General features: G+C 40.7%; 1 protein-coding gene across 1 annotated transcript in view; it reads left to right on the top strand.

Moving 5' to 3' along the window:
• LOC118801880 (NLR family CARD domain-containing protein 3-like) overlaps positions 1-15,369 on the top strand; it is a 32,016-nt gene that overhangs the window by 6,702 nt on the left and 9,945 nt on the right. Inside the window, exons 2-3 of the mRNA XM_036562273.1 lie at positions 166-533; positions 7,965-9,905. Of these exons, the coding sequence (XP_036418166.1) occupies positions 196-533; positions 7,965-9,905 (2,279 nt within the window). The 5' untranslated portion in view covers positions 166-195. The remainder of the gene's footprint in view (positions 1-165; positions 534-7,964; positions 9,906-15,369) is intronic.

Raw genomic sequence — 15,369 nt, 5'->3', positions numbered from 1 at the left:
GTAATAACCTTTAATAAACTAATGTAAAACCGTTCAGTCTTACTGAGGTCTTAGTGTAAAGTCTTAAAGTTGTAAAGTACCGTGTTGTGAATGACATGATGTGATGAATCACGTTTAATATCAATACATGAACTAACAAGGTAAAATAATCTGTTTTGATTGTAGGTTGACTTTCACATCCTGCTTATAAGTTTCATGATGGAACCTCCTGAATTCAGCAATGGAGAACCCAGCAGTGTGTCTGTGAAGAGTGACCGGTCCATGGAGGAACCTCCTAGATTCAGCAGAGGACGAAAACGCAGCTGTGTGTCTGTGAAGAGTGACCGGTCCATGGAGGAACCTCCTAGATTCAGCAGAGGACGAAAACGCAGCTGTGTGTCTGTGAAGAGTGACCGGTCCATGGAGGAACCTCCTAGATTCAGCAGAGGACGAAAACGCAGCTGTGTGTCTGTGAAGAGTGACCGGTCCATGGAGGAACCTCCTAGATTCAGCAGAGGAGGAGGAGAACCCAGCTGTGTGTCTATGAACCCAGAGTGAGTGCGAATGATGAGTTCCTGACTTACGATTATCAGTAGCAAATAAACCAGTTTATAAAATAAACTCAACAAGGCTTAAAATACTGATGTTTTGCCGACTGTTACACAGTTTACTCATGAAAGAAACGTGAACATCTTAAATTATCTATCAATGCTTTGTAACGAACCTCTCTGAAAAAGGGTCTGATTACTTTATCTGAAGGGGACTCTTATCTAGCAGCGTGTAACTTTGCACAGAATGGAATCACAGCCTTATACTGTGCGCACAACGTATGTATTTACACTCGTAATATATACAAAACACACATATAGGCATCATCCAGTGTTACATTCATGAAGTCCTTGAGTAAGAACTGTCCACTGAGAACTGTCCACTGAGAACTGTCCACTGTCTGAGTCTGAATCAGGGCTTTAATCTCTGCTTGAAAGGAAACAAAGGACTGATCTCACCCAGTGAGCAGCTCGAGTCCAAAAGTGTTGCTACAGCTTCAGATGGTCAGTTGAAGTCGGTGCAAAGTGGTTAGATGATCCTAGTCCTTAAGGCCCATGTAGAGGTCCAACATCAAAGGAGAGTGTTTGGTCAGCGACCCTCCATTCCATTGTCTGTAATCCGTCCCATAACAGTTCAGAAAGGTAGTAAAATAAAGTCCTTCTACAACACAGCAGAACACCATCAATGTTCTTATCAAACTAATGATCAAACTTATCAAATCTTATTAAAATATCACACTTTTCAATAAACACATTTTCGTTTGTATAAATGTTCTTTTGTACTGACATTGAGCATAAAACCTCTGGTTTCTCAGTATAAGGACTAAACAAACAAACAAACAAACAAAAAGCAGCCGCGCCCCACTGTTTGTAACACGCAGTTCACTTAAAAATCCATCCATCATTTTTTTGCATTAGCCAATCTAAGGGTCTGGCTGCAGACCTGCACTCTCAGCCTGACCTGCGCTCTCAGACTGACCTGCACTCTCAGCCTGACCTGCACTCTCAGCCTGACCTGCACCCTCAGACTGACCTGCACAGCCAGCCTGACCTGCGCTCTTAGCCTGACCTGCACCGCCAACCTGACCTGCACCACCAGCCTGACCTGCACTCTCAGACTGACCTGCGCTCTCAGCCTGACCTGCGCTCTCAGCCTGACCTGCACTCTCAGCCTGACCTGCGCTCTCAGCCTGACCTGCACTCTCAGACTGACCTGCGCTCTCAGCCTGACCTGCACTCTCAGCCTGACCTGCACCGCCAAACTGACCTGCACTCTCAGCCTGACCTGCACTCTCAGACTGACCTGCACTCTCAGCCTGACTTGCACCGACAACCTGACCTGCACCGCCAGCCTGTTAACTGGACAACAAGAGCTACACTGAATGTATATTAACGCTGTTATACTAATTATAAGGTAATTAAATATGGAAACTTTCAAAATAAAACCACGATGATAAAACATAATGTCAGGTTCATTCGCAGAAAAATGAACAAACTACTGAAACCCATGTAAGCCAGACTGAAGACGATCAGAACCGTTAGGAATGAAACCTGATGGTTTTGCTTCCTAAAGGGAATCGGCCTGATGGTTGCCTTTAGAGATTTTAGGAAATGAACAACTGTATATGGAATCAGTCCCAGAACAGCTGATTAAATGATCTGAATCCCTTACACTGTGATATCAACCCAGAACACCATTAGACTACTGAAAACCACCAGGAACCGACAGACACTTTTAATGGGCTCTATGACTGTTTTCAGCAGGGAGGGACATTAAATGTCTTTCTAGCTGAGTTATGGATGAAAAGTGGATTAAGTGATGAAATCGCCAAGCAGAAGCAGCCAAACAGTAACCTGTAATCTGGATGTTGTGAGAAGGGGAAATTCTGCAGACCGGAGACCTAAAATCACCATAAGCTCTAAACACTGAAGGCAAACAGTTCCATTAGGAACCGAGAGGCTATGAATGAACTTTTAGTGAACCTTTTAGATATTGACCCTGCAGGATCCCCAGACTCTGAAAAACCACAGTGTGTGTCTGAAACTCTGTGACAGTGTGTTTAGATGTGAGTCTGTCAGTCTTTAAAGTGTTTTCAGAGTTTCTGCTGTACAGTCAGTATAAGATGCTGTTATGGATGTTATCAGTGCTGCTCATGCTGTCTGTGTGATGCTGTGCTGGACTGTGGGCTGGTTAGTGGGTTGTGTTCCTGACCCTGAACTCAGAGTGTGTGTCTGGTAGTGACCGGCTCTGCTTCCACACTGTTCAGCAGCTCTAACAGTGGTTCTCCACTGCTGCTGTGTCCAATAACAGAGCATTCACTTACAGTACTGGGCTTCCCGCGTCTCCTTCTGTGTCCAGACGTCTCAGTATGTTTCAGTTTCATATTGATAAGAGGTTCTCTAAGTATATATAGGTGCATAATTTGATTTGGGCTTCTAAAGTAGTGACTGTAAGCAGAGCATCAGTAAAATAAACAGGCTGTGAATGAGTGTTCATGTGCAGTAGCGCTGTTCAGCCAGCAGAGGGAGTAAGAGGACTGCAGAGCAGCATGGAAGCGTTAGAGGAAAAGATCTGGTCATGATTTAAAGATCAGAGAACTGTAGAACCCAATATTGTGAAATATGGTAAAGAAATAGATCTGCATGTATTTTATATATGTGAGATACGTTTCACAGATATTGTTTCATTCCAAAATGTCTGAAGCTCATTAAGCAGAAATGTGTTTTTTGGCCATTTTCGTTTGAAAAAATGATCAGCTTAAATTCCTAAAATAAATACATTCTGATTAAAAATGATTTATTACACATGGTCAATTCTGAAAATATAATGAATTACAAATCATGTAATTAGGTTATACATTATCAGAAAAACATTATTTGTTACATTATGAGTTGAATTAGTTGTTATTACGACCCCATTTCCAAAAAAGTTGGGACGCTGTGCAAAATTTAAATAAAAACAAAATGCAATGATTTACAAATCATTTAAACCCTATATTTAATTGATAGTATAGTACAAGGGCAACATGTCAAATATTGAAACTGAGAAATTTTATTGTGAGAATTATATGCCCATTTTGAATTTAATGCCAGCAGCACATTTTGAAAAAGTTGGGACGGGGACAACAAAAGACTGGGGACGTTGCGTCATGTTACAAAAACACCTGGTGGTTAATTGGCAGCAGGTTTGTAACATGACTGGGTATAAAAAAGCATCTCAGAGAGGCGGAGTCTTTCAGAAGTAAAGTGGGGGTTTACCACTCTGAAAGACTGCGCGGGCAAATAGTGCAACATTTCAAAAATAACATTTCTCAATGTAAAATACAAAAAAACTTGAGGATTTCATCGTCTACAGTACATAATATCATTAAAATATTCAGGGAATTCAGAGAAATCTCTGTATGTGAGGGGCAAAGCCAAAAACCAGTATTTGCTGGCCGTGATTTTTGGGCCCTCAGGCAGCACTGCATTAAAAACAGACATGATTCTGTAGTGGAAATCACTGCATGGGCTCAGAAACACTTCTGAAAAACATTCTGTGAACACAGTTTGGCACTGCAATCACAAATGCAAGTTAAAACTCTACCATGCAAAGAAGAAGCCAAATATAAACAGAATCCAGAAACACTGTCACCTTCTCTGGGCCTGAGCTCATTTAAAATGGACTGAGGGGAAGTGGAAAAGTGTCCTGTGGTCTAACGAATTAACATTTGAAATTCTTTTTGGAAATCATGGACACTGTGTCCTCCGGGCTAAAGACCACTCAGCTTGTTATCAGCGCACAGTTCAAAAGCCAGTATTCATGATGGTTTAGGGGGACATTAGTGCACATTAGAGCACGTATTACAACAGCATTGCTCCGTATTAAAAGAGTCCAGGTGCTAAACTGACCTGCCTGCAGTCCAGATCTGTCACCACTGGTAATATTTGGCGCATTATGAAATGAAAAATACAACAAAGGAGACCCTGAACTGATGAGCAGCTGAAATCCTGTATTAAACAAGAACAGAAAACATTTCACTTTCTAAACTACAGCAGCGTCTCCTCAGTTCCCAAACGCTTACAGAGTGTTGTTAAAGAAGAGGTGATGAAACTCAGTGGTAAACATCCCGTCCCAAGTCTTTTGAAACATGTTGTTGGCTCAAATTCTCAATGCGCATATATTTTTCAAAAAAACAATAGTATTTCTCAGTTTCAACATTTGATACGTTGTCTTTGTAGTATTTTCAATAAAAAATGGGTTTTAAATGATTTGCACATCATTACATTCTGTTTTTATTTACATTTTGCACAACGTCCAAACTTTCATGGAAATGGGGTTGTACTTGTAACTATTACATAGTCGTATTATATCATTGATCTATTTATTATATTACAGTGGTTGATTCCAGTTTTGGAATAATGCAGATTTTATTACATTTCTGTTTTTTTATTGCATTATTGGTAAATTACTACATTATTTGGCCGTGCAAAAAAATTGCAATTACATATAATTACAAATGAGTTTTAAGGTGTTTATGCCCTTCTTAACAACCTTTAATAATCTAATTTAAAACCATTCAGTCTTACTGAGGTCTTATTGTAAAGTGGTATTGTCTTTTAAATGACATGATATGATGAATCATGTTGAATACCAAGTACATTTACTAACAAAGTAAAAAAAGATCTGTTTTTCATTTCCAGTTAACTTTAACACCCTGTTTATTAGGTCCATGATGAACCCGTATACACTCAGCAATGGAAGAGAACCCAGCTGCGTGTCTATGAAGAGTGACCGGTCCATTGGAGACCCTCCTGCATTCAGCAGAGGGGGAGGAGAACCCAGCTGCGTGTCTATGAAGAGTGACCAGTCCATTGGAGACCCTCCTGCATTCAGCAATGGAAGAGAGACCAGCTGCGTCTATGAAGTGACCGGTCCATGGAGAACCTCCTGCATTCAGCATGGAAGAGACCGCTGGTGTCTATGAGATGACCGGTCCATTGGAGAACCTCCTGCATTCAGCAATGGAAGAGAGACCAGCTGCGTGTCTATGAAGAGTGACCGGTCCATTGGAGAACCTCCTGCATTCAGCAATGGAAGAGAGACCAGCTGCGTGTCTATGAAGAGTGACGGTCATTGGAGAACCTCCTGCATTCAGCAATGGAAGAGAGACCAGGTGTGTGTCTATGAAGAGTGACCGGTCCATTGGAGAACCTCCTGCATTCAGCAGAAGAGGAGGAGAACCCAGCTGCGTGTCTATGAAGAGTGACCGGTCGATTGGAGAGCCTCCTGCATTCAGCAGAAGAGGAGGAGAACCCAGCAGTGTGTCTATGAAGAGTGACCGGTCCATTGGAGAACCTCCTGCATTCAGCAATGGAAGAGAGACCAGCTGCGTGTCTGTGAAGAGTGACCGGTCCATTGGAGAACCTCCTGCATTCAGCAATGGAAGAGAGACCAGGTGTGTGTCTATGAAGAGTGACCGGTCCATTGGAGACCCTCCTGCATTCAGCAGAGGAGGAGAAAAACCCAGCTGTATGTCTATGAAGAGTGACCAGTCCATTGGAGACCCTCCTGCATTTCAGCAGAGGAGGAGAAAAACCCAGCTGTCTGTCTATGAAGAGTGACCGTCCATTGGAGACCCTCCTGCATTCAGCAGAGGAGGAGAAGAACCCAGCTGTGTGTCCACAGGCCAGCCTCCTGGTTCCAGCAGTGAACCTGTGCCCTCTGACTCAGAGTGAGTTACTACCTTTCAGTGTAACACTGATGAGTAATGAAGCGATAGTTTAAGGCCTTTAGCAGACACAGCACAGCTCCCTGTTTATTGTTTATGACTGTGATGTTTATGAAAAGCTAAGCAGCAAAGCTAATATGAAAGTGTGAAGGGTGAATTTCTAACTTATGATTATCAGCAGTAAATAAATCCATTTTACAAAAATAAACTAAGAAATAAAGATTAAAAGATATTTAAAAGATATTTTTTGTGTATTTTGTATACTATATATACTTCCAACTGTATTACTTTAACTTCAAGACAATTTTTTATACAATAACATTAATATTAATGGTTGTTTTGCATACAATATTAATACCTTCCCTTTCAGACAACAGTAAAACTCTGGCAGAAGGGTGACTTCCTCTTAGTTCGACCAGATGGCAGCAATAGATGACCAATATATGTCTAATTCTCTCCTCTTTCACCGTAAAGTGGGTGGTCATAATCTCAGATGAAGCTGCCACAAAATATACCTCCACCAGTCACAAGAATGATGTGTCTTTTTTGCCCACATAGCTTTAACAAATCTGCGCTCCCCACTTCCCACGTCTCTTTATTCCAGTCTGAGAAACTTAGTTAACTAGCGAGTAAAAGCTAACCCAACCAGCAGAACCAAAAGATAGCAAGCAAGTTTATCTGTGTCCATCTTTCTGTGTGTCTGTGGTTCTTTCAGTTGGTTCATCCAGCTGCCAGACTTCCGTGAGATTTAACTCCCTGCATTAAAGTGAATAAAAAACTTCTTTAAGCTGTTGCCAAATTTTAATGAGCCATGAACACAGCAGCGTAGCAGGGAACACAGCCTGCATATGTGGAGTAGAGATGTGCATTCTGATAATTTTGATATTCAGGGATCCATAACAGTAAAAAACATAAAATCAATAAAAGCTGCACTATCACAGCCTTCTCAGTCACATCCTTAACAACGTCCAGACAGTTCTCAGACAGATCTGATCAGCAGTTTTAAGAGGTTTTTTCATTAAAACGTTGAGGAAAGTTTAATATAACACTCAATTTTAGTTTCGTATGAACATTTCTTAACATTGAAAGGTAAAACCTAAACTTTTCCATATGACTGTATGTGAGAACAGTATGTGATATTTCCTCCTTAATCTGTGCTTTTTTGTATTGAGTCATGTTAAAATCCACTGTAAAATACTAGACATTGATTTCTATATTAATGTGCTCTGAAATCCTCATCAATTAAAAAACTCCACCTTCCTCTTTTTCTACTCCGACAACTGCAGTTTGCCATGTTCAGATGTTTCAAATATTATTTAATAAACTGAGAGGCTGTTTGTGCACAATTTGTAGAAGATTTGCATGTGTTACTGAACATGTTTAAGAACATTGCAGTAAGGTTCCCATCAGCTTCTTACCTGGAGATTTACTGCCTGACTAGTTCAGGTGGTATTTTTTATGGGCTGATATTCTGATATATTCTGCTATCGGCACATTGTTGAAGGATAACAGCTGTAGTGCTACAGATTATGCAAACTGTAAACACGCTGGTAATCCTCATTCATGAATGAGAGAATAAGTTATTGAGGTGTTTTTTACTCTTAGTGTAATTTGAAGTCTGGGTCATGGGGTCCTGATGCAAAACACAGGCAAACCTACAGCATATTTAACAGATTATTATGATTATTTATGTTGATGTTTGTGTTTCTGTGTTTGATCCTCTCAGGCTGAACTCACTGCAGATAAACACTCTGGTGGAGGAAACTGAAAACCTGCATCTGGATTCTTATCAACCAGTGAACGACGTCCTGAACAGAGTCTTAGAGACACACAAAACCAGCATGAAGAACAAGTACGAGAGCTTATTTGAGGGAATCAGAACTGAAGAGAATAAAACCCTCCTGAACAGGATTTACACACAGCTCTACATCATAGAGGGAGAGAGTGAAGGAGTGAATGAAGAACATGAGGTTCTACAGATGGACAGAACATCCAGTAAATACATACAAGACTTTCCAATCAACTGCTTAGATATCTTTAAAGAAGAAACAGAAAAGGGGAACATTAGAGCTGTGAAAGCTAAACGTATCCAAAAAGGAAGAAAAGAGAATAAAAAAACAAAACAGCGAAAGATCAAAGCTGTTCTGACTAAAGGAATCGCTGGAATTGGAAAAACTGTCTCTGTGCAGAAGTTCATTCTGGACTGGGCTGAAGGAAAAGCCAATCAGGATGTAGAGCTCATGTTTGTGCTTCCGTTCCGGGAGCTGAACCTGATTAAAGATGATCAATACAGTCTTCATGGACTTCTGTGTGGTTTCCATCCTGAGCTCAAAGATCTGGACCCAGAGATTTATGATCAGATCAAAGCTGTGTTTATATTTGATGGTCTGGATGAAAGCAGAATTCCACTGGACTTTGAAGAGTGTGAGAAAGTATCTGACATCACCATGACATCATCAGTGGGTGTGTTGATGACAAACCTCATCAAAGGAGAGCTGCTTCCCTCTGCTCTGATCTGGATCACCTCCCGACCAGCAGCAGCCAATCAGATCCCTCCTAAATACATCAACCGTGTGACAGAGATTCAGGGATTCAGTGACCCACAGAAGGAGGAGTACTTCAGGAAGAGGATCAGTGATGAAGACCAAGCCCAGAGAATCATCTCCCACATTAAGACAGCGAGGAGCCTCCACATCATGTGCCACATTCCAGTCTTCTGCTGGATCTCAGCCACTGTTCTTCAGAGAATCATGAAACAGCCTCATACAGAAATCCCTAAAACTCTGACTGAAATGTACTCACACTTCCTGATCACTCAGACCAACATGAAGAACGAGAAGTATGAGGAGAAACATGAGAGAGACCAAAGGAACCTGCTGGAGTCCAACAGAATCATGATACTGAAACTGGCCAAACTGGCTTTCACACAGCTGATGAAGGGCAATGTGATGTTCTATGAAGAGGACCTGAGAGAGAACGGCATTGATGTCACTGATGCCTCAGTGTATTCTGGGATTTTCACTGAGATCTTTAGGAAGGAGGAATGTGTGCTTTTCCAGAAGAAGGTCTACAGCTTTGTTCATCTGAGCTTTCAGGAGTTTCTGGCTGCTGTTTTTGTGATTCACTGCTACGAGTGCAAAATCATGAAGGAACTGCAGTGTTTTAAACCACAGTACAGAGGGTGGTCTGATAATGATCCACTGGATGATCTGCTGGTAGGAGCAGTGGATAAAGCCTTAAAGAGTCAGAATGGACACCTGGATCTTTTCCTCCGTTTTCTGCTGGGCAACTTGCTGGAGTCCAATCAGGAACTCCTACAGGGTCTACTGACACAGATACAGAGACAACCAGAGAGAATTAAATGGCACATCAAGAATATAATAACAGATACAGATAAACGAGATCACATCTCAGCTGAGAGATCCATTAATCTGTTCTTCTGTCTGTCTGAAATGAATGACCAGACTCTCTTCGGACAGATTGAGGAGTATCTAAAATCAGAGAAACACTCAGAGGGGAAACTCTCTCCTGCACAGTGTTCAGCAGTAGCCTATATGATCCTGAACTCAGAGGAGGTTCTGGATGAGCTGGATGTGAAGAAATACACATCATCAGAGGAGGGTTATAGGAGACTGATCCCAGCTGTGACCGTCTGCAGAAAAGCCCTGTGAGTGTTATTTCCACATAAATGTAACGTCTGTTATATTTAGATTAATATAACTGTTGATATTTGAATATTGATGGTTTGTTATGATAACAGATCCACTAAAAGGTTAGAAATATTTTTTAGTTATTTAATGTTCAGGTTTTTGAGTCTTTCAGCAGTACATTCATTTTCCACTTTACCATAAACCCTCCTTTGTAGCTTAACCTTGTTGGTGTGAGTTGCAGACTGTAGCCCAGGGGTGCACAACTCACAGTCCTGGAGGGTCAGTGTCCAGCAGAGTTTGGTGTATTAGCTGCTTTTTACCACTGTTTATGTGCGTTACTGTTATTCAGCTTTAAACATATTTTGTTCTGAATGCCTGAGATTAAATTATTGATGCACCGAAATTAACATTTTTGTCCAAAACCAAAACCGAACAAATTTAAACATTCGGCCGAAGGCCATATACCGAATACTGAACACGGTTTTTCAGTGTTTCATTAATTTTGCCACTTTTTTCATCATTGCATAGATTAAATAGGTTAAATGTATTTTTGTCTTGTTTTTTTCACTAAACTGCAATTTAAAAATATTTATTGAACATTTTTATCATCACAGCAGACACACCAACAAAGCTCAATATGACTTAAATAAATTAGCAAAGAAATAATAATAATTTGCCCCCCCCCCAATAAAATTAAAAATAAAATGTCAATATTATGGAGGACCAGATTTGCCCAATTGAAAAATAAATCAAATTAAAAAATAAATGGCTCAGTAAATTAATCAATAAATAAAAAAACTAAATAAAGTATATATTGCTTATTGTGATTGTAATTATACACATATTTCCTTTTTCTACAGTTATATATTTCTCAATTCATTTATTTCTGTAGTATTTATTGTTTTATTAATGCCATTTTCATATATTTTTCCATATCTATATTTTTAACAATTGTTCGCTTTAGTCATTGATTCATGTATTTATTTATTTATTTATTTTATCATTAATTCATTTATTTATTTCTGTATTTCTTCGTTCATATGATAATGAGGGGGCGTGTTTTCACGTTCAGGCTTAGCCATCAAGCCCAGGAGGAGAAGAGCTGATTAAACTGTTCTTTCACTCCTTAAAGAGCTGCAACGTCACGAACAAACAGACCTGCTGATGAGTAACTCTCAATGGCTCCACAGGCCGGATGTGAGAAGGGCGTCCGAATGTCTGAGTTTGATCTGAATTCTGCAGAAAAAGCCGATTATTCGCCTCCTCTAAAGCTCTGAACACTATGGGGTCGACATCTGAATCAGCAGAGGCAGCTAAATGGAGCAGACTGTCCCCACAGCCTCCACACGAACCAGTAAACAACCCAGACCTGCATTTTCAGCCAGACCAGCCGAGACTCTCAGATCTCTGACTGTCTGCTGCTGTAAGAAGCCGTTACTGTACTGTCTGGTCCTTAGTTACCGCTGAGAGAGCAAGACATGAACAATCCATCTACAGAGTCTGACATCGATCAACCGATAGGAATATTAAGACGCTGTTACATCATTGACTGACAGCCCCTTTATTAGCATAAGAACAAGGAAATACAGAAATAAATATAGAAATAAATAAATATAGAAATTAATAGTTATGGAAATAAATTAATAAAATAAATTAAGAGAAAAACAGAAAAAAATGTAAAGAAACATAAATACCTAAATAAATTAGTGAGAAGGGGAAATTACTAAACAGACATATAAATAAATGCAGACATTAATTTATATAAGATTTTATTTATTAATATATTAATTGTTATGTATATTTATTTATTTTTAGATTTAATTATCATTATTCATTATTGCAATTCTACTTCATATATTAATTTACTTCAGTCATTTATTTTCAATTTGGCAAATCTGCTCCATAGTTTATATGATACTAAAATTGAGTATTATATTAAACATTTAGCAAAGTTTCAATTAGGGCTGAGCGATGTGCCCAAAAATGTAATCACAAGAAAATGCATATCAGTTGATATTGATAATAAACATAAATAACAAAAAAAAAACACAAAAATTAGTGAGAAGAGGAAATTACTAAATAGACATAAATAAATGCAGACATACTAATTAATGTATTTTTTCTTTATTGATGTATTAATTGTTATGTATATTTATTTATTTTTAGATTTATCATCATTATTCTTTGCAGTTCTACTTCATATATTAATTTACTGAGTCATTTTTATTTATTTTTCAGTTTGTCAAATCTGGTCCTCCATAAATAAGCCTTGTGTCGTGGGTCTGCAAACGGCCACTCTGGGGTCATTCTCTGACCCTTTAAATGCTTCCACACAGCAGACATGTTTGCTGCATTTACACAGAGCGCCTCACTCCACGCTGGTTGGTTTCATGGCGTTGTTGTAAAATGGGGGTCTGAGTTTCTTTAAGGGGGATACAGCAGCGCACCGAGAGAAAGAGAGAGAGAGAAGGAGCGCTGAGAAGCTGCTGTCTGTCTGCCTCGCTGTAGTGCTACTTAAACACAGCGGCTCTGTTCTTTTCTTTACTCTTTCTGGAGTCACGTTTGGCTCGAATGCTGAAAATGGAATAAAACCCACAGCTTCACAGCTCGTTCAGAATCCTGACAGCCTGTGGGTAGAAACTGTTCATTAGCCGGGTTGTTCTGGCCTGAATGCTGCGGAATCTCCTGCCTGATGGCTGGATGGTGAACAGGCCGTGTGCTGGGTGACGCTGTCTGACCGGATCTGTTTGATCTTCCTGAGGCAGCAGGACTGATAGACGTCCTGTAAGGCTGGTAGTTTGTTGCCTATGATGGCTTCTGCCGTCCTCACCACTCCTTTAAGGGCCTTGCGGTTGCAGGCGGTGCAGCTGCTGTACCAGACAGTGATGCAGCCCGTGAGGAAGCTCTCTATGGTGCATCTGTAGAAGCTGGAGAGGATCTGAGGAGGCAGACCAAACTTCCTGAGCCTACGCAGGAAGAAGAGACGCTGACGGGCAGATCTCACGATAGCGTTGGTGTGGAGGGACCAGGTGAGGTCATCAGTGAGGTGTACGCTGAGGACCTTCACACTGCTGACTCTCCACTTCGGCTCCAAGATGATGTTAGATGTGTGTTTGGCTACACAGTCATGTGTATACAGGGAGTACAGGAGGGGGCTGAGCACACATCCCTGGGGAGCCCCTGTGCTCAGAGTCAGTGTGGAGGAGAAGCTGTTCCCAACTTTCTCCACCTGGGGTCGCTCGTCAGGAAGTCCAGTATCCAGCTGCAGAGATGAGAGTTCAAACCCAAGTCTGTGAGCTTAGAAATGAGTCTGGCAGGGATGATTGTGTTGAATGCTGAGCTGTAATCTATGAGCAGCATTCTTACATATGTGTTCTTTCTGTCCAGGTGTGTGAGAGCAGTGTGTACTGTTGGTCGTCTGTGGATCTGTTGGAGCGGTATGCAGATTAGTGAGGGTCCATGGTGGCTGGAAGTGTTGAGCAGATGTGAGCTTTGACCAGCCGCTCGAAGCTCTTCATCACTGTAGATGTCAGTGCAACAGGGCGGTAGTCATTCAGGCAGGTGACAGAGGATTTCTTGGGGACTGGAACAATTGTGGTTTCCTGAAAGCACGTGGGAATCACTAGCCACGTTTACATGCAGCCTGATAATCCGTTAATAATCCGACTAATAGCTCAATCGGAATAGAACACGTCCATGTAAACACCTCAATCGGAATAGTCTAGTCCGATTGAGGCCATTCAGAATACAGTTTCTATCCGATTGAACGAGGTGGGTAAACCTCTAAATAATCCGATAAATAGAAGAATAATAGCCATGTAAACGCCTGAATCCGATTACATTCGAATCGGAACGTGTAAGTATGTTCTGATCATGTGCGTCGCGTCATGACGAAAGTTTATTCCATTCAACATGGCGGAGCAGAAACTGGTCTGCAGAGGAGATGAAGAAGCTTTGATCTTTAAAAGACGGCGGTGGGACGGACGTCCAGCTTATGTGTCTCAGAACACGACGTCTTCCTCTCGGCCTTCTTTAATAAGGACATGTGAGGTACGGTTTCCTGAGTCTGACATCATTTTAAAACATTAAAAACTCCAGCACGCCAACTGGAAACTCATCTCACGCAGACTGGACCTCACGTGATGTTCGCTGTCATAGTAACGTTTACTCTAAGCGCTGCTCCACGCATGCGCGTCATTTTGCATCGGATTACTTGTAGTGAGCATGTAAACGAAGATTTTCCATCAAGTTGTTGAATAGAGCGCATATAAACACCTCAGTCTGAGTCTGTAATCGGATTGTATTCAATTGGATTGGCAAAAATCTTTGCATGTAAACACAGCCACTGTCAGTCTTAAGGAGAGGTTAAAGACGTCAGTGAAAATCTCTGTCACAGATCACACCTTCATTGTAGGCAGTGATGGTGCACAGGCCACTCCACATACGTCTGAGATCAGAGCCAAGATAGTTGGATTCCACTCTGTCCCTGTAGCTCCTTTTGGCCAGCCTGATGGTCCTCTGAAGGTCATATCTGGCCTTCTTGTAGCTAGCCGGGTCACCAGAGTTGTAGGCAGCAGCCCGAGCTCTTGGTTTGGCTCGAACTTCAGCATTGAAAACCTATTTGGCCAAACATCGAAAGTGTTTTTTGCCATTTTCGGCTGAATCATTTCGTTGCCGAACATTTGGTGCATCCCTAGATTAAATAGCTCTGAAATGTTGCAGATTACTTAAAGCCAAAATAGGTAGGTATTCTTTTAATCAGTATTTTTGTGAGTGATTTCTAGTCAGTGTGTTCAATAATCTTACCAGCTCCTGAACAGGAACACACAAGCAGTAACAGCAGAGGAGGCAAAGTAGCAGTGTAGCATTAGATTCCAGCAGATGTGACTCCACATCTGTTTCATTTTTGTTTGGGTAAATTCCAAATGTGTAAATTTACAAACATGCAGGAGACGTTCACAGAATTCACCAACATGGTCCCAGGAGTGTAAAGAGTACTGAAAATCCGTACTCAAGTACGAGTACTGTTACTGTAGTGATAATTTACTCAAGTACAAGTAAAAGTATTAGTAAATAAAATTACTCCAGTAAGAGTAAATGAGTACTTCATTAAAAAACTACTTAAGTACTGAGTTACTTAGTTACTTTTTCACATTTCCGCCGTCACAACCTGAACATGTTTCTGAGCTACTCGGCTACATCACTGGAAATAATCTGTACAGAAAAACACTAAAGCTAAAGTTCTGAGAGCTGAACACCTTTCTGAGAGCTGAGTCAGGAACAAGGTTTACATTACACTGCATGCATTTCATGGTTAGATGATTATATAATATGTCCCAGTTTATCTGTTTCCAATATAGTATTTTAGAGTCCCTGAAAGACGTGCAGAGGCTGTTCTTGTTTAATTAAGTATATTTAAAAGAAAAAAAACTGAGTCAAAAAGAATAATATAATTTTAGTGAGAGTCCTGCTGCCCATCAG

This window comes from Colossoma macropomum, unplaced genomic scaffold, assembly GCF_904425465.1.
Source record: "Colossoma macropomum unplaced genomic scaffold, Colossoma_macropomum, whole genome shotgun sequence".
NCBI classification, from domain to species: domain Eukaryota; kingdom Metazoa; phylum Chordata; class Actinopteri; order Characiformes; family Serrasalmidae; genus Colossoma; species Colossoma macropomum.
This window is presented reverse-complemented; position numbering and strand designations above follow the sequence as displayed.